Below are 19,804 nucleotides of genomic sequence, written 5' to 3'. Positions count from 1 at the left end.
GTCCCATTCTTCTTCATGGAAGGTGATCTTGTAGCCTGCAACAACATCCATGGTGTGATGGCAGCCCTCAACATCATTCACGATCCAGATGAGTGGAGACTGTTCATTGATTCATCGAAGACGAGTCTTAAAGCTGTTTTACTGCATAATGGCAATGTTTTGCCATCAATTCCAGTTGGTCATGCAGTCCATATGAAGGAAACCTATGACAACATGAAACAACTTTTGAGGTGCATAAACTATGACCAACATCAGTGGCAGCTTTGTGGCGATTTGAAGGTTGTTGCTCTCTTGCTTGGTCTGCAGACTGGATACACAAAGTACTGCTGTTTTCTCTGTGAATGGGATAGTCGTGCAAGAGATTCCCACTACATCAAGAAAGATTGGCAACTCCGACAGTCATTGGAGCCTGGGAGGAAAAGTGTTCAGCATCCACCACTTGTTGAGTCAACGAAGATTTTGTTACCACCCTTACACATCAAGTGGGGTCTGATGAAGAACTTTGTCAAGGCCATTGACAAAACACAAGCAGCTTTCAAGTACCTCTGTGGAAAATTTCCAAGGTTAAGTGAAGCTAGGATAAAGGAAAGTGTCTTTGTTGGTCCTCAGATTCGTGAACTTCTTCGAGATGATGCATTTGACCATGCACTGCGTGGCAAGGAAAAGACGGCATGGAAAGCCTTCCAGTTAGTGGCAATAAATTTTCTCGGAAACAACAAGGCAGACAACTACAGGTTGTTGGTGGAAAACCTCCTCAAGGCATACAAAAGCCTTGGTGCAACATGTCACTAAAGATACATTTTTTGCACTCTCATCTAGATTTTTTCCCACCAAACTGCAGAGCAGTGAGAGACGAGCACGGCGAGCGATTTCACCAGGACATTGCAACAATGGAGAAACGCTATCAGGGCAAATGGAGCCCATCAATGCTTGCAGACTATTGCTGGACAGTGACAAGAGATGCTCCATTTAATGAATACAAGAGACAAGAAGCGCCGAGTAGACACTGAATAGGACTAAACTATGTACATAATAGTTTTTTGCCTTTTGTTTCATAATAAATTTTATTTATATAACACTTTTGCTGATTTTTAAAGTGTTACATACACAGGACAGGTGAAATATTATCATGTAAAGCAACCATAAACACATGAAAAGACCTAGGTTTACAATTTACGATTAAAACTGTACTATCTACACATTTTCATAGACATAAAATGTAAAAACTTCAATATCTTAGAAACAGTAACCAATCAGTTGTTTTAATTGTCATATTTGAATTCAGCACATCAAAATACATAATAAATAGCACATTTTATCTCTGAAGCAGACGACTTCTCAAAAATTGTAGACCAGTGTATTCTCACTATTTTCCATAGGAGGTGGTGATTTTAGCTGATTTCTCACTCCTCAGGGTAACAAAGGCATAGAGCACAGCTACTACTGTCGTCCAGAAGCTGCTTGGGTCCCTGTGCCTCTAGCCTGTTTGCAATGAGTTTTGCAGGCACAATTGAAGTAAAGTGGCATGGGGAAAGTGTTCTATTGCGGAGGAAGGAATAACGCAGCCATCCCTAGAAACCTTTGGGAGAGGATTGCAGAGTAGCCCCATGGAAGTTTCATTGAGCTCTCCCAGGAGGATAAAATGGACATCCCTACGTACATAAACAAAGTGCTCCACATCCTGCCCTGTCCCACTTGCCTTAGCCAACCGGGAAATGAAAACACAGCTGCCATCTCAACTTGTTTGTTGTACCTCTACCTCTTCTCATGTGAGTAAATCAGTGGAAAGTTGATACCTGTGACTTACTAATTTGGGGATGGGGTGGGCTCCATCTTTACATTTAAACACTGTGAGGAAAGATGTATGCACAGACTTACCTGAGATCACTTTCCCTTCATCAGGCTCATCTGTGCTTGCCTGGTGGGACTGGCTAAACTGAGGCGGAGTCTCAAACAGATCCTGGCTTGCAGCATGGTTGGAGCCACCTGCTGCATATCCCCCTCCTCTTCCTCCATGTTCACAGTAGGAGTTTCTGTATCAGGCTTGTCTGAGGTATCTATGGTGGTCTGTGGGGTGCTGGTGGGGTCTCCAGCAAGTATGGCATGCAGCTCATTGTAAAAGGGACAGGTCTGCAGGGCACCATCAGATCAAATGTTGCGCTCACTGGCCTTGTTATATCCCTGGAGAAGTTTCTTTGCTTTCACATGGCACTGTGGCTGATCCCTGTTGTACCCCTTTGCCAGCATCCTCCATGTAATCTGTTTGTAGATGTCCATGTTTCTACGGCTGGTCCATAGCTGTGCTTGCACAGCCTCTTCTCCCCACAGGGCCAGGAGATTCAATACCTCCTGCCCACTCCAGGTAACAGTGCATGGAGCCAACACAGTAACTTGGATACAACAAGGATGAGCTGATAGGTGTATTGCAAAGGTGGGCAATCAGGAAGAGACATTTCAAAAAACATCCGGAGAGTTTTAAAGGAGGGGTAGGGAAGTGGCTTGCTGTCTCTGTGACCCCTGGGCAGTAGAGTTTACAACTGTAACCAGACCAGTCACTGCCGCAGGGAATGGGGCATTGTGGGACAGCTGCTGGAGGTCTGTTAGGGTTGACACAGGTCACACATTGTCTACACCAGAGGTCGGCAACCTATTGCATGTGTGCCAAAGGTGGCACACGAGCTGATTTACCATGGCACGCTGCTTCCGGACTGGGGTCCTGGCCGCCGGCCCTGCTCAGCCTGCTGTCAGCCTGGATGGACGGAACCCCAGGCCGGCAGCGGGCTGAGCGGGGCTGGTGGCTGGGACCCCGGCTGGCAGGGGCCGGCGGACAGAACCCCAGACCGGCAGCGGGCTGAGCGGGTCCCGCTTTATAGGCTGGGGTCCCGGCTGCCGGCCCTGCTCAGCCCACTGCCAGTCTGGGGTTCCATCTGCTGGCCACTGTAAATGTAAAATGTATTACTGGCATGCGAAACCTTAAATTACAGCGAATAAATGAAGACTTGGCATACCACTTCTGAAAGGTTGCTGACCCCTGGTTTACACTCACACTGTCAACCTCAGTAGGTCAACTAGGGCTCCCTACTGTTCAGGGAGGTAGTTTTACTGCTTCACTGTAGCAGAGCACTTATATTATCCAGAAATAAATTTGAGCATAGATACATGAACAAATAGGTTGACACAAGGTGACTTACGTTGACCTAACTTTGTAGTGTAGACCAGGCCTAAATGTGCTGGGGATGAACCCATCGCAGAGCAGCCCCTGTATTCGGGGAGGCCAACCACCCCTTCTTTTCAGATGCACTCAGTGCAGTTGAAGTTCTGGGCCCAAGTCTAAAATATCAGATGATCTGTAGTGTATTGAGATTTTGAAATGCTAATAGCAAATTGTTTGTTTTAACATCACATCTGAGCTGACCAAAGTTATAGAGATATATTTTAAAATGTTTAAACGTAAAAAATTATATTTGTTTCTCCAGTAGAATGTCACATCTCAAATATAAATAATTCCAGGCAGATATCCATTTAGAAATCTAGTATCCAAAATTATATACAGTAAGATGTGCTCTCAGTAATGATGTGTTAACTAGAAGAACCTAATTTACAACAGCTTAACAGAGCAGAATTTGGCTCCACATGCACTGTTATCTGCTAATAAAAAAACACCATGAAATTAGACAAGAGAGAAAAATGCATGATGACACAATGTACTTGGTTAATATTTCAAAATTTTACCCCATTTTGATGCATGTACTTTACGCTAACATGGGCCACAACAAGTGATAGAATGTTTCTAGTTATGCACCAAATCAGTTATGTACCCTTCTCTGCCAATTGCTTATTAAGAGTTAAAAGCGGATGTGTTAGGTAAAATTCATTTATCAAATTGGTAGACTCATTGATAAAAGTATTATTTTGTGATTTCCTATGCACACAGGTACCAGTGGGGGCCACCAAACACTATATTAAAGAAGCATAAATACATACCAATTAACAAATTAATTTACAAAGAAAAGCCAGAGATAGGAATAGAATGTGGTCCTAAGGTTTCCCACATAAGTGATTTGCCAGCTATTGTCAGTAGATGAAGATCAAGTCAGCAGGTTCTTTCTTGTCTCTGTAGTTTCGGAGAGTTTAGTTATCATAAATGTGAGGGAACACGAGCATTGGCTTGATTCAGGCATGCAAAGGGAACATAAACTCTTCCCTACACCTCTGCAGATGCATCCCAAGTGTAGCCTGAAGCACCCATGCTATTCTACTATCTGGCCTCTCTTGTACATAAACAATCAATACTACTGAGTTTGTGCAGCAGTTTTGTGATGTGTAAAGATTGGCCAGCATAATAAGGGTTGTTTCATTTATGTCCTAAACATGTTTTTAATCTATCAGTATCCAAATATATGTGTCATGTTTTGAAAACAAACACCTTGGTTTTTAATTTCTATCTGCTTGTCTCTGTGCATCTAACAACGTCTATCATTATGACATCTAGCATTATGCTATGAGTACTTTCTACGGCACTGATGTTCTTTCTGAAATATTTCTCAGTATTTCTACCATTGTATTTAAAGAACATTTTGATTGAAAAAGCAACTCACAATCCTTCTGCAATGCACTCCAGCAAAAGTACATTTCCCCTTAGTTCCACTTTATTACTTGTGCTCCCCACTGGAGTTAAAAGAGTTGGTCGTCTCTCTGTCAATGGCTTGGCTGATTAAAAAAAAATTAGAATAATGAAAACCATCAGAAAGATATTTTTCAAACATATTTCCCAACCCAGCAAAAATCCATCTGCTTCCAATACATATGAATACTGACAATAAATATATTTATAGTCAGGTATGATGATAGCATATACATTAATATTAAAATGAGGGCTCAGTTTCATGCATATGGGCATTCCAGAATTTAGCACAGGAGTTTTTCTGTGTATTGTTCATTTAATTCAAAAATCCTTTTGTAAGAATTTGCAGAGCTACAAAGGGTTAGGGTTCTACTCAGCATACTAGAATCTTATCTGGACATAAGAAACATTGTAATGTTGGACACATACATTAAAAAGAGCCAACCTGTTTGATATTGTACTTGCATAGGCCCTGATTCTGCAATGTGATGGGTTCATACGGACCCTTACATCTGTGCAGAGCCCCACACACTTCAATTAGGCTTTGCAAAGGTGCAAGAATCATATTGCAGGTTCTGCATAGGTGCAGGAATCATATTCAACATCTGATGTTTTCTGTACTTCCACTAACACCACAAATAAGACACAGAAAAAAACTGAATCAAATTAAACCTGTTGTATTCAAAAACATAATGAGAGTGACAAGATATATTGCAGTTTAAAATATGCTTTGCTCAGAATCTTCCAGTCCACAAAGGACTTTTCTCATAAACCTCAGCCATGTCTTGTCCCTTTAAGACATAATTTTAATTTGAATGTTTCGGCAAACCTGAACTATATGATCAAGTGCTTTCTCCACAATAATAAAAATTAAATAACATGGCCAATATATAGACATAAATCTAAACCCAAATTTATACACAGATTACTATATCTGTTCTAAAATCTTTGGAACTTCTTGATTTAATTCAAAGTCTATTACAGTATTTCATAACTCCATTTTAAAATATTAATGACACAGAAATCGGATCAGACTGTTTTCTCGAAATAAACATTATAAAAATACTCCAGTATTCTACTATAATAGCTTAAAACACGGTAGTCTGCTGTGTTTTTTTTTATATGGGCAGCAATATAAAGATGTATATGCCTTGTTTATCTGGACATAGGATTTATTGCTAAATTAAGTCATAAAGAACACATTAAAATAATTTTAGGATGTACATAGAGCATCTCAAATGCTGCTATATGAAATGTGTCTCTTCAGAAGGAAAAGAGACAGGGAAAGGGGAACATAGAAAAAGGCCACTCTACAATAAACAATCTGCCCATTTCATGCACTGCAAAAACCCACTCAAGGCTGTGAAAAATCCTGGCAAATTGACTTCTGCAGCCTTGTGTCATGTGCCAATTGAATGGATTTTTAATAACTGTACTCGATATGTCATTCTATTTGCAGGTCATTATTACCCTATTGCAGAAATCCCACCCTTATGGTTTGCTCTCTAACTAAATTTAAATTTGATGTAGACAATTAAAAGTTGTCATGCTCCTGCGATATTTTAGTTTTCAGTAATTGAGGATTAGTGTCTATAGAACCTCAGTTATGGAAAAGGCCTCAAGATAAATACAATAAAATAATAATATATTTTTACCTATTTTCTATCCATCACATAGAATGTAAAATTGTGGGGCCAGATCCTGAGCTGATGTAAATTTGTGTACCTCCATCAAAGTCAACTGAGCTAAGCAGATTTATACCAGTTGAGGATATGGCCCACAATGTAGAAAAACAGACCATTCAACACGGACTGAATTAAAGTTAATTAAAACAAAAATATCCAGAATTTTGTTTCTCTTAAGTTAATTTTACAAATACATTTAAAAGTATTAGACTTTAATTCAGTCTAGTTTTACATTTATGAAACAGATTAAAAATGAATGGTATATTAAGTAAATTATTAAATATTAAGAGCATCTGTTAAAATATTTAAAGCTACTATTAATGCTTATGATATAGCATGTAATATTGACTAGTCCCAGTGATAATGAACGTTTCCACTTACCAATTAAATTAGAGGAAAAACATAAATGAACAGCATAATACAGAAGCAATTAGACAAATAATCTGTAAAATCTGCCAGTGTGACTGGATTCATTTGCTGTAAAAGCTGAGATTTTTGTTGTGTCATATTTTTGACATTACATCAAAATTATTTAAGTATTTTTAAAGGATCACACTGTGCTGTCCCTTTGTAAAGTGTATATTATCACCAGTACTAATGGATATATTTATTAGATATTGGAAAGGGGAGTCAAAGGTAAGTAGCCATGGAGGTGAAGTTAGTTAACTAAATTCTACTATGAAAGAGGGAATACCAGTGGGGATCACCATAACTCACCACCATAAAAATCAGTGTCACTCAAATTAGCAGATATAGTTTCATTCAATGAATCCACTGAAATAAACAGAATATCATGAAGAATGCATACAAGTGGGGTAAATCAGATTACTGGGCATCAAACGTGAATCTCTATGGCCAAGTCGATTTAACAATACAAGCAGAAAGCAATATGTTATTGCAGCTGTCTGCTGATTAATTCATTTGAACAGTCATGATCATTATGAACTGGTATACGCACATAGGATTGCCAATTCAGATTCGGTATTTATCATACTATAATTTTTAAATAAGTAAAATGTTACAAAATATAGGTGATCTGAGTGAGATATTATTGAAAAGGAAAAATTCAGTATTTAACGTAAAACTTCAAAGGTGAACATGGAAAGTAAAACAGCATGTATTATTTAGGACAGCTCATGTTTTTGCAAAGTATTTATAAAGAAAACTGGATATTAATATTTTAAAGTTGTATAGAATTATTTCTTATTTATTGTGATGAAGATTACAATTTCTCTGTCACATACAACTACTTAATTGTAGGCCAGCAAGTGAAAAATCTAGATAAATACAATATAAATGTATAATTAAGAAAAATAATACTTACTTGAAAACACCTTCACAGAAATAGGTTGCTTCTGCTGTATAGTCTGAGTGTGATTAAATCTCGCATAACAAATATAGTCCTCACGAGTGTCCTCTGGTTTTACATTAGAAAAATAAAGGTCTCCATTTAGACCTTGGGAAACTCTTTCATTTTGAGGCAGCCTTTGGAAAGCTAAGTAAAAACAAGGACACATTTATTTTCATTATAATACATAAAGAAATACATTAGTGATCTGTGGACCCCAGATGTGACCTACCTTCTGCCTTTTGTAATGTCTCATCTCTTTGTAAGTGCTCTCAGCTGCTTCCTTATCTCCCCTCAATAATACGTCAGCAAAAACCACAAGACACATGCAGACAGCCCCAACCCTCTTTGCACATACTGCTCATGAGCAGCCTCTCTGCTGGCATGGCCCTTCCTGTTCTGTGGAACTGTGACGAGGAGAGACTGGATTTTATCCTCACTGAGTAACTACACTGTCTGCTGCAATTTTTCATAAGTAATTACAAATTACTTAGAACAGTAATAAAAACGGTCAAGAAATATGTTATTTATGCAGATTTAATATAAACTTACAATTATCCATCCAAAATATTATAGGTGGTGGTAAGCCAACTGGAGGGCTGCAGTGAAGTACTAGAGGATCACCTTCTCTGACATGTTTTGGTTCTACTTTTTCTTTAGTCCACAAGGGGGATCCTGTAGAAGATAATTTTCACATTCATAAACACTCTGGATTGATAAAGTTCCAGAACCCCACGAAAGAACAATATATGTAACATAATTTAAAAGGAACGGTCTTCTGACATTTACTGTACACGGATTATAATTTCTACTTCTGAGTAGTTGTGTTGTCTTTGGAAAAAAGAAAGGTTTCATTATATTGTTATTTATACGTTTTAGAGAATCATTGCTTTATTCTAAATAATCAAACAGAAAGGGATTCTTTGGGTAATCACTAACATTTAACAAGTTTGATTCTGGATAATGTAGAAAAGCAATGTATACAATTAGAAAAAACGAAGTCAGACTGTTCTAAAATGGCATTACATGTGGAGAGATTTAACAAAGACTATGGTAAAAATAAGAGGAGCTCAAGAAAATACATTTGCGCTGAAGAGCTGTGATGTTTGAAAAGTACGACAATATAATACCACAATAAATTTTAAGATTTGGGGACAGGAGGGAGATGTGTGTTTGTCTCAATATACTCCATGTTAGGTGTTTGTTTAATTAGAAAAAAAAAGTAATTACTTTGCAAGAACAGGTTTTTTTTTTAAAAGTACTCCACATCAAAGAAATATGTTAAAGATTTACAATTCTTTTTTTCTAATTGTAGTGTTTTATACACTGTCCAATTTTAAACATGACAAATGAGTCAGACATACTGAAAACCAGGAAAACATATTGGGTGTTTAACTTACTAAGGAACTTTGGAGAAAATTGGCAGCTTTTCATGCAGTATAGCACTAAACCAGAATATCAGAAACTGTACAATTACCTTCTAACAAGATCGCTTTGATGATTAAAAAGATGTCTTTTTTTTTAAAGGAAAGGAAAAAAGAAAATAATTAAACCAAAAAGTTCACAATAAAACAAATAAGTACAAATGTTTCAGGTTTGATGAATTTTAGAGTTACGCTTACTGGATGGGCGTATAACAATGTTATTGGAAATGGCTGCTCCACGTTCATTCCTTGCTGTACACTGATATACTCCTTCATATGCTTCTGTCTTTCCGCCATTCATAATGTTTATTACAAGGGTTCCTGAGTTTGGCTTCACTGTTACCCGTGCATCTTTATCTATATCAAAATGAGTTCCATTACGGGTCCATGAGAAACTAGAATCATAAATACAAGAATAGGAAACTAATTACTAAAGATTTGGAAAAAAACAAGAAAAATAACTTCAGAAAACTCTTAATACCATAGAGATTTTTGTGTGTCGCATAAAATTGTGGCTTAAGAACAATATATTTGAATTATTTAATTGGGAAATGAGTAATGAACACACACGCTTTGAGATAAAAGACTTGGCTACACTTGTTAATAGGTGCCATTTTAAGGTCAGCAGTTTTGCTATATATTATTTATATTATTTAAAATGACAAATTATAAATTATTTATAATATTTATATTATAAAATTACACAGAAGGATTGATAAGCTAATCACAGAGAAAAAAATACTTTCATTTTCCACTAAAGATGATACAGTGAAATCTGCTAGAATTGATATTGTTAAAGCTGCATTAGCATTTCCATTATAAACTCCATTATTCAAAGGGTTTATAACTGGCCTGTAAGAATTTGCTCTGGGCTGAAATGTGTCATATAAGGTCTCAGCAGGAGATCATGTCTCTTAATTGGTTTGTCCATTTTTTAAGTTACCAGAGTGAATAAAAAGGTAATATTGTGGATTTGATTGCTTTTCACTACTCTAATGCAAACAGTTGTGATTCTATACATTAAATTTTGCATTTGCGTAGGCCATAACCAATCTGTTACTTTTGGTGTTACCTAAAACAACTGATGTTTTGTAAAGTAGCTGCTGAGAACATACAGTATAACAATTCATAAAGATTTCTTTTCAGGAAAAGAAATAGATCCATAGTATGCCACTCCTACTGCTCTAAAAATGCATTCATAATATATATTCTCTTACTTCCAAAAATACATTGATACAATGCTAGGATCGTGATTATATGGCTTCACCTCATGAAGTGCTGAGCACATACAACCCCAAGTGTAGTCAGTGGGTGCTGCTGATACTTATTACCTCTCAGGATCAGACCCTTAAACATACAAAAGTGGGCCATACGTTGCACATTTATATTTGATTACTAGTGAGATTTTTACATATAAATCTAAATACATGTAGTACAAGTGAAATTCAACCAACTCAGCAGGGTTCACACAGCTTAAACTGTGGTATGTCCTCCTATGGTTGAACAGTGCAGGAGATTTCTGTAATCCATGAGCACCACGAGTGGAAGGTAGATGGGGTTCAATTTTAGCTTCAGATAGATAGATGTGGAATAGGCAATGTAGGAGCCTGAACTTGGAACACCGAGATTAAAAGCATGAGTTTCCGTTGCTTGAGCTAAAAAGACAGCTTGTTAGCTAGAAGCAGTAGCACACTCAGAATCCTCAATCTACGGTTTAGTCCAGGGGTTTTCAAACTTCATTGCACTGCGACCCCCTTTTGACAACAAAAATTACTACACGACCTCAGAGAGGGGACCAAAGCCTGAGCCCACCTGAGCTCCACTGGGCCCAGGGGGTGGGGCTGGGCAAAATCCAAGCCCTGCCGCGCTGGTGGTGAGGGCCAAAGCTTGAGCCCTGTCACCCTGGATTGGGGGGGGGGAACAAAGCCCAAGGGCTTCAGCCCCAGGAGGGGGGCCTGTAACCTGAGCCCCGCCACTCAGAGCTGAAGCTGTTGGGATTTGGCCCCAGGCAGTGGGGCTCGGGCTTTGGTCCCAGGCTCCAGCAAGTCTTGCAGCCCACTTTGGGGTACTGACCCACAGTTTGAGAATCCCTGGTTTATTCAATAGCAGGGGACAAAGAGGTACATTGCATTAACCCTCTCCCTAGCAAACTTCAGAGTTCCATAGCCGTGCTAATTCCCACTTGTGTCTGCAGGGATCTAACCCAGAGCCACTTGGTCTAAAAGATGAGCCTCTACTGCTTGACCTATTGGATCAAGTCAATTAGCTCAATCAAAAAACATATTTGGTCACATAGTGCCTATGAAAATAGGCATAACTAAACTAAGGTTGTCCCCATCTCATCACTTCTTCCCTCCCTTCTTCCCCCGCTTTCCTTTGGAAAATGCACTAGAAAATTCAAGCACTTCACAAATTACAGTAAGCATTACAAATTCATCATCTCACTCAACACAGAGAGTTTTTAGAGAATGTCATTACCTCAGGTAGAATAGAAATCCTGGTGCTGCATTAACTCTAGAGATGCTACCGCACTCTATAACAGACGTGTGACATTAAAAACATCTTACAATAAAAACATTGAGAGCACAGGAGAGAAAGTCTCCCTGCTCTCGGGTCTGGTGTCCAGCATCACAACTGCCCCCAGATGCCAGAAGGAACAATTCCATGAGAAGTCCTGCTCAGCCCTGGGTTGGAGTATGTCTATGAACTCTGTGGGGTGAAGAATGCTTAGTGTAGTTTGCATAGAGCACTGTGTGAGTGGAGCATGCTCAATACACAAAGGGTACGTCTATACGTACCTCCGGGTCTGGCCGTAAGCAATTGATCTTCTGGGATCGATCCCGGAAGTGCTCGCCGTCGACGCCAGTACTCCTGCTCGGCGAGAGGAGTACGCAGAGTCGACGGGGGAGCCTGCCTGCCACGTGTGGACCCGCGGTAAGTTCGAACTAAGATAGTTGGACTTCAGCTACGTGAATAACGTAGCTGAAGTTGCGTATCTTAGTTCGAAGTGGGGGGTCAGTGTGGACCAGCCCAAAATGTTTGGTGAACTTTACTTCCAGCTTCTATCAAACCTCTACTGAACATATAGAAATGGTAATTTTCAGATGTTTATAAATTGAATAAATTCAGGTGGATTTTCATGAGGACACCAAAAAGAATCTCTCTTTGATCCCATAGTCACATCCCTAAATATTTTCAAAACCCCACTCTAAAAACTGGAGGGAATTAGAGGTTCTCAACAAAAGTTGTAAGATTTTTTTTTTAACATTGGCAAAACAATATATATTTGCTTACCCTCATTCTAGAAAACAGCTGAACGCTTTCTGCTGAAACTTTGCAAACAATTCAGCCTAACATGCAGACATGTAGCATAGAAAATTTCAGCCAGAATTATTAAAAATTGGTAAAATTATAAGCAACTGAAAAGAGGGTCTTATAATGGAATTATAGAGAGCCTTAACTATAGGCAGCACCACCACCTCTGCCTCTAATATACTGTGAGTAATATGAAAGCTATAAAATAAACCTAGAAAATCAAGGACACTCAAGTTTAAGCTGACACACATTCCTTAGCTCATTGCATTTTGCTCACAAAATTGTACAATTTAGAAATCATGGAATACATCAATCAAGGAAATAATGGTGTAGACCATGGATGAATTTGAGACCTCCACTTTCAGCCTTGTTATAGCAGTTATGTGTGCTCATACACCACCTGCATTTTAGAAATTCCACCAGGATATCCAGGGATGGAAGGTGATCAGACCAGTGCTATGATATGCTTTGTAGTGCCCCCCATGTACAGCTGACTACTCCTCTTACCGTAATGATCCCCTTACTGATTTTCCTAGTGAAAACTTTAAGAGGATGTTTCAAAATGGTAACGCAATACATTTTTAGACTGTTTCTATGGTACTGTTGTTCAGTTCAATGTCCTCAGCACTTTTATGAGAAGGGCTCACTTAATGCAGATATTATTACTATTATAAAAATAACAAGGATGGTAAACATAAGACTTCACACTGATTTGATGTTACTAGTTTAGTTTAGATTAGAAAATTACTTCATTTCCTCTTAGTTTTCATATTTGTTATTCTAGATTTTCTACATTATTTCTGTAACAGCAAAGACAATAAAAAGTAGTACTAACCTAGGAGGTGGCTTTCCTTTTGCTTCACATTGTATTACAATATTCTCTCGAGGGTCAACAATGTAGTCTTTTGGAGATTGCTGAGTTATTGTTGGAGGCTGTGATACTTTATTGCAGAACATAATTAAGAAACATTAAGAAACAATGATATTTTCAAGGTACCAACACATCAGTTTTATAGGCAGAAAAGACAAAATTAGCAACAAAAAACTGGTATTAAAGTATCCTTTGCATTCAAAAGGCAAGATGCTCTACTGTTGTAAATCAGGTTAGCTCTATTCACTTCAATGAAGCTGTACTGATTTACCACAACTGAAGACCCTTCCCAAGAGGTTTCATGGATGTTCCTTGTTTAATATACTACAGATATACTCATTCAATATTTGTGAAGTCAAAGGACACCTGAATCCTTAAAGCCAACAAATATTTCAAAACAAACAAACAAACAAGAGCCTCAATTTACACTTGAAAAGAGCTCTCTTCAGTGTACACAAACCAATCAAAAGTGATGTACATTGTTTTCAGTTTATAAACACTGGATGTGTTTCAAACACTCCAAGTAGGAGTCCAGTTTGCACTAAATTTCAGTGGTAACATGACTAATTCACACTTGAGGTATGATTTACGGAAAACTACATTTCAGGAGTAAAAGAATTTTTGCATAAACTTGTACCTGAAAGTCTGAATAAAGCTTAAGTGTTTAGAAAAATAAGTATATCCAGATACTGACACATTTGGGAATTCTGTATCAAAAATAGCACTTGCAAAATTTTTCCATTTTATTCTCCTAGGACTGAACAAACCTAAAATGGATTTTGCATTTTCTACCTTTTCCATAAAATAATAAGGAATATCCATTTTGCTGAATTGCCCAAGGATGAACAAGAGATGTCAGGGTCAGTCAAGTGCTCAAGAATGATTGGCATGGTTTGAAACTCATTCCCCTGGTGAAGGAGTTGGTGCCAATCTATGTAAAGTAATTTGCAATCATTTACCACTGACTGCACCTCTCTTTGCACAGAAAGGAATGCAAAATTTCATGACAAAAAAAGGAGTTGCAGACAGTGACAATCAATGTCTTACTGCATATCTCACTCTCAATCTGTTTTACACTACAGTGGCTGCCAGGGTATCATTACAGTAGTTCAGAGTTCTATCCCTGAATATGTTCAGCTTTAAATAAATAAAGTCAATGAAATCCCTTGGCCTATGACTTCCTCACATATTCTGCTTTTTTCCAGAGTAAATTCCTCTGAAAACAAATGTAAATTATTGTGCACGTAAGCATGTACACCCCAGTATACACTTAACCACTGAATTATCTGAACTGATCTGTAAGGGTATCATCCTGAAACCCTTACAGAGGTAAAAAAATGTTCACTGAGAAAAATATTCACCATAAAGTTCCCTTGGATACTTGTGTGTGTAAGGATTGTAGCACTGGGACCTTAAGATTGCGCTAAACATGCTGCAAAGGAGTCATAAAACAACTACGCATGATTTTCCAGCTAGAAGTTGGTTAGTACCTCAAAATTAGAAGAAGTCTTAGTAACAAGGATCCTGATCCTAACAATGGAAGTTGAGAGTGCACAGCATCTCACAGGAGGTGTTCAAGTGCCTCACAGTACTGGGCCCTAACTGTCACACTAACAGGAAGGTACTGAAATTCTGAGAGCCAATCTTTTTTACAAATTTTGGACAGTTTTCATTAACTCATTGCAAAAGCATATTTCTCTATTTGACTAGTTAATACATATCTTGAAAAGAGAAAGAGAAATGGTTTCACAAGGGGCCAACCATTCCAGGATATACTTCCCAGTGCGCTGTAGTGGGAGTTGAACATCCCCATTTCCTGGAAATGCAAGGTGGATATGTCCAAATACCATGGTAACATGGCATAGTATAATATCCTATATAGAACAGAACAGGTCCTTCAGGGTTAGCATCTCCTTTCCTCCCTCACTGCATACAGGAAAGTGATTGGGAGGTTTTCTTCCCAGGAGGATGACTCTTCACATGTTACTGTAGAGAAGCAGTCAGAGGCTAGTTCTTCCTCCTCTGAGGAACAGTTCTCAGGGCCAGTACACCCAGTGTTCTAAGATGGCAAAAGTGCTGTCTGAAAAGGGGTACAATCTGAGCACTTTTGTAATACAGTATATTGATAGCATCTGATGCACAATAAGACCTTAATCCAGCATCAAGACCTGAAAACATTCAAACCTATGTGGAGTCCCATTGTACTTGAACTCACTGGACTCAAGATGGGCACAATGTCCGTGTTAGTGCATCCTGAAGGAAGACTGGACCTAGTTTATTTACTGTATGCACTGTTTAAAAAGAAATAAAAATTTCTCCACCTTCAGAGGTATAAAAAAAATGAGTGGGTCATATTGTCCCTGCCTTATGCATGCACACCTCTCAATGAATTCAAATGTTTTTACTCCTGAAAGTAGCAATAGCAAATTGCTTTTAAAAAAAAATAATTGTAAACGCTTACTGTTCAGGTAAAGTAAAATCAAATTGTGTTTGAATGATTTATTTTATAAAAATACCTTCAAGCTGACATGTATACAATAGTGTTTTCTTAACACTGCGTGCACAAAACATTTAGCCACAGCAAACACAACTGTGAACAAATACCAGATCCACATTATTTGGACTTTACACTTAATGCTCAACAAAATAAGTATTAATTTTAAGCAGCACACATTTTATTTTTCACTATCTATTTTTTTGTGGACAGAAACTTACATTCTTTGAGAAGTATTGCTTTTCCCCCCATCAGAATCAGCAGGTGAATGGGCAAACAAAGATTAAAGAGAATCATTTGTTAGTAAGAAGAAACTTAGCATCTTAGAGAGGGAAGGTAAGTATCTCTGATATATACGTGGTCATTTATAAAGAGAACATTTTACCACACCGTAATATCTGAAATACTAAAAATGTTTCCCACTGTGTCAGGAAATACTACAGTAGCTCAGATTCCACTGTATAGGAAACTGCTCTGAAATGCTCAATTTTTAATGGCAACCATGGTATGTGGCACTGACCTAAAAAGGACATAGAATATTGATTTGGAAGTATTGAGGAGACAGGAAATCAGAATTAATAGAGTGCATTGCCCTCATGCTGCAGCCAAAATCAATCTACCCATATGACCATATGGAAATACAAAGGAAATGCTTAAAGCTAAAATAACTCTTACAAACACAAAAGCATCTAACTCTATTCCACAGACATGCAATTAATTTCAATTTGAAAAATAACTGAAAAGTACAATTAATCTTCCCTGTCACATGCTACACTATATGATCTCATCCTTATACCAGTTACTTTGCATATGGTCCCATCTTCAATAATATTTCAGAGAATGAAAAGATGAAAACTACCTTTCATTATCTACACTGTTGATCATCCCTTGGTCACACTGAGATAATTAAGAATTTTCTGATTGTTTTTACCATTATTTATAAAAACAATAATTTAGCTACAGACATTTGTTCAGATTCTTTGTTTTCTTCGTTAATGGATATTTATCTGTATCAGCTGAAAAATCTCTGCCTCTATACTATATACTCAGACAGAATTACTGAGGTCAAGGTAGGAGGGCATACTTCTTTACTGTTAAGAGCTGGCATGGTATAGGTAAGAGGTCCATTTGTGCTGTCTATTGAAGGCAGGTTAATCTAATCTAAAGCATTGCTTTTACTGTCTTTCATGTGCCCAGATACCACTGTGATGGGCACATTAAAATCATTCAAATAAACTATATACATTTCAAACCTAAGAAGGGGGTTCAATTATTTTTCTTTTTATTGTGTAAAATTTAAGAGCCAAGGAAACAAATTCTACTTAGAAAACACAGGTATTTGTACCTCATGCTTTAAAAATCACTGAACGGCAGTTTAGTAATGTAGTGCTGTAAGGGCATTTACAAGTCCAGTCTCATTTAGCTATATTGATTTTGTTATAGAAATGAAGGTCATTAGTTAGAAATATTTGGGAAATGTGTAGGGAAAAACACGAAATGCTTGCAATTTAGGTGTACTGTTATTAAAGAAAAACAAGCATTTACAGTAGCGGATGTAGACATATGTTTGTGGAAGATTATAATTTAGAGACGCTCCCTCATAAGGGACAGTATTATGAATATAAGAATTTAGAGATGTACGCTGGAAGCTGGCACTGAGAACATTATGTAGCTGTGTACAGCAGTTCACCACAGAATCTCTCTAGTTTGTTTTATTAAAAATTTTATTCCTTTCTCATTCATTGGTTTGTTGCTTAATGAACCCCAAGATCATTACAGTAGATAATTGTTTATTACAGACAACACTGCGGTAAAGGAAACCATGCAGATTAGAGACATCAGTGAATTTGCTCACATATTAATCCCTGTTATCATTGGTCCTGAATTGTCCTTTCAGACAATTGGTTTAAGACAGGCATAGCACCTAAGGAGGAACTTGTGGCTCAGAATTCTGAAACATGGCCATACTGATCTTCAAAATGGAAGTGCAGCCAGATGCCTTGAATGCCCTGAATAAAGTTGCAGAACTACCTTCTTGCCTTTTAGTCCCTGCAGGCTACACCACTAGCTCGAAGATGAAGGGAGCTGTTTTACACCAATTAGGAATCTACCTCAGACTCCCATCAAATTGCCCATATAACCCTTGGTGTAGCAAAGTTTGAGTTTCCCTGTCTTAAAATTAACATCTGTTAAATTTTCCATTAAATATGACTAGATTTAAACTGGGTTTCTTCGTTCTATGTGGTTATAATCAACGGAAGTGTTCAATACAGGAACATAGCAATTGCTGCACTGGACCAGAGTGATGGTCCATCTAGTCCAATGTCCTGTCTCTAACAATGGCCCGCACCAGATGTTTTAGATGAAGGTGTAAGAACTCCACAGTAGATAGATGTAGGGTAATCTGCACCCCCACATTAGGTCTCATCCCTGTCTGTAATAATTAGAGATTGTCGTAAACACAGAAACACGGAGTTTTCATACCCCTTCCAAAATTGTCATTTGTGTTACCTACAACAACTTCTGGATATTATTCTTATCCATATAACGATCCAATTCCTTTTTAAATCTTGTTAAGTTCTTAGCCTTAGCAACTTCCTGCAGCAGTGAGTTCCACAGTCTAATTACATATGTGGAACAGTTACTCCTGGGGGAATTCTGTGCCATTGCACAATGCAGAATTTTGCAGAAATTAACATTGTGCATATAGAATTTCCTTTCCCCCACAGAAATGGGCTTCAGTGCCGTGGGCCACCACCAGGGGCCACTAGACCAGACAGAGCCCAGCTCACACATAGAAGACACTGCTGGGGGGAGGGGGAGGAAGCTAGAGGGTTCCTGGCAGCTGCAGTTATCAGCACATCCTCAGGGAAGGAGACGGCAGCACGCAGGAAGCTCCATGCAAGCCTGGGACCAAGCATCAGGCTGTTTCGCCCTCTGGATCCCTGGGCTCTGGGGTGGGTATTTGGGCTGGGGGAGCCACGGCTTGGCTCTGGGGGACGAGGGGGGTATCTGGGCAAGGGTGGGCCCTGCGGCTGGGCTCTGGGAGGAAGTATCTGGGCCAGGGGGGCCCCACAACTGGGCTCTGCAAGGGAGAGGTTTGGGTATATTGGCTGGAGGGGTACCATGGCTGGGCTCTGGGGGGGAGGAAAGGGGGCAGAGAAACAGGAACTGGGTTTTCATAGGGGTTTCTTTAACTCTCTACTCCTGGGGGAATTTTAGTGTGTGTCTGTATTGTTACAGACATACTTTCTGACAGGTATTTTGAAATAAATTACCAAAATAACTGACACTGGTGTGATTATGTAGTGTTGTTTTGACAAATAGAATTTGCAGAATTTTGAAATATTGCGTGAAGAATTTTCAATTTTTTGGCACAGAATGCCCCAGGAGAAAACACTATTTTCTTTTATCACTTTTGAATTTGACATTTTTTAATTTAATTGAACATCTCCTTGTGCATGTTAGGAGACAGGGAGAACAGAAGCTCCAGATCTACTTTCTTTGTACCATTCATTATTTTATATAGTTGTATTATGCCCCTTCTTATTTGTTTTCTTTCTAAGGTAAACAATCCCAGCCTTTTCAATATCTCAACATGTAAGAAGGTTCTCATGTCCCTAACCATTTTCATTACCTATTCCTGAACCCTCTATAATTCTGAAATACCCATGTGAGATGGCATGAATAGTACTGCACAGTACTGTGGATGAAGCTGCACCACTGATTTCTACAATGGCATTATAATATTTTACGTATTATTCTCCATCCTATTCTTTATATATTGTACCATCTTGTTTGCTCTTTTGACTGCATCTGCACATTGAGCAGAGATCTTCATTGAGATATCTACCATAACACTTAGATCTCTTTACTGAATTGATACTTTTACTGTTATGTAGTTTATTTTTAGTATTTTACACACACACACACACACACACACACACACACACACACACACACACACACACACACACACACCTTTGTTAAAAGAACATTATTAAGGTCGCAAAGTCAAGCATTCCAGATTGAGGAAATGCCAC

At 38.3% G+C, this 19,804-nt stretch overlaps 1 protein-coding gene across 42 annotated transcripts in view; it reads right to left on the bottom strand.

Moving 5' to 3' along the window:
- Window positions 1-19,804, bottom strand: part of NRCAM (neuronal cell adhesion molecule) — a 300,157-nt gene that overhangs the window by 109,774 nt on the left and 170,579 nt on the right. For 20 of the 42 annotated variants that reach the window (XR_010590368.1, XR_010590369.1, XM_065556848.1 and 17 more), the window contains exons 5-11: window positions 15,983-16,000; window positions 13,232-13,337; window positions 9,280-9,476; window positions 8,210-8,332; window positions 7,634-7,804; window positions 7,027-7,083; window positions 4,599-4,710 (exon numbers count right to left, since the gene is read on the bottom strand). Coding sequence is in view for 40 of the 42 variants with exons in the window: in XM_065556848.1 (XP_065412920.1) it covers window positions 4,599-4,710; window positions 7,027-7,083; window positions 7,634-7,804; window positions 8,210-8,332; window positions 9,280-9,476; window positions 13,232-13,337; window positions 15,983-16,000 (784 nt within the window). In the remaining 2 variants the exon portion in view is untranslated. The remainder of the gene's footprint in view (window positions 1-4,598; window positions 4,711-7,026; window positions 7,084-7,633; window positions 7,805-8,209; window positions 8,333-9,279; window positions 9,477-13,231; window positions 13,338-15,982; window positions 16,001-19,804) is intronic. The other 22 variants (XM_065556970.1, XM_065556896.1, XM_065556922.1 and 19 more) reach the window with 3 other exon arrangements.

Source organism: Chrysemys picta, chromosome 1, assembly GCF_011386835.1.
Source record: "Chrysemys picta bellii isolate R12L10 chromosome 1, ASM1138683v2, whole genome shotgun sequence".
Lineage (NCBI taxonomy): Eukaryota > Metazoa > Chordata > Testudines > Emydidae > Chrysemys > Chrysemys picta.
The sequence above is the reverse complement of the archived record's forward strand: the minus strand, read 5'-3'. Positions and strand labels throughout refer to the sequence as shown.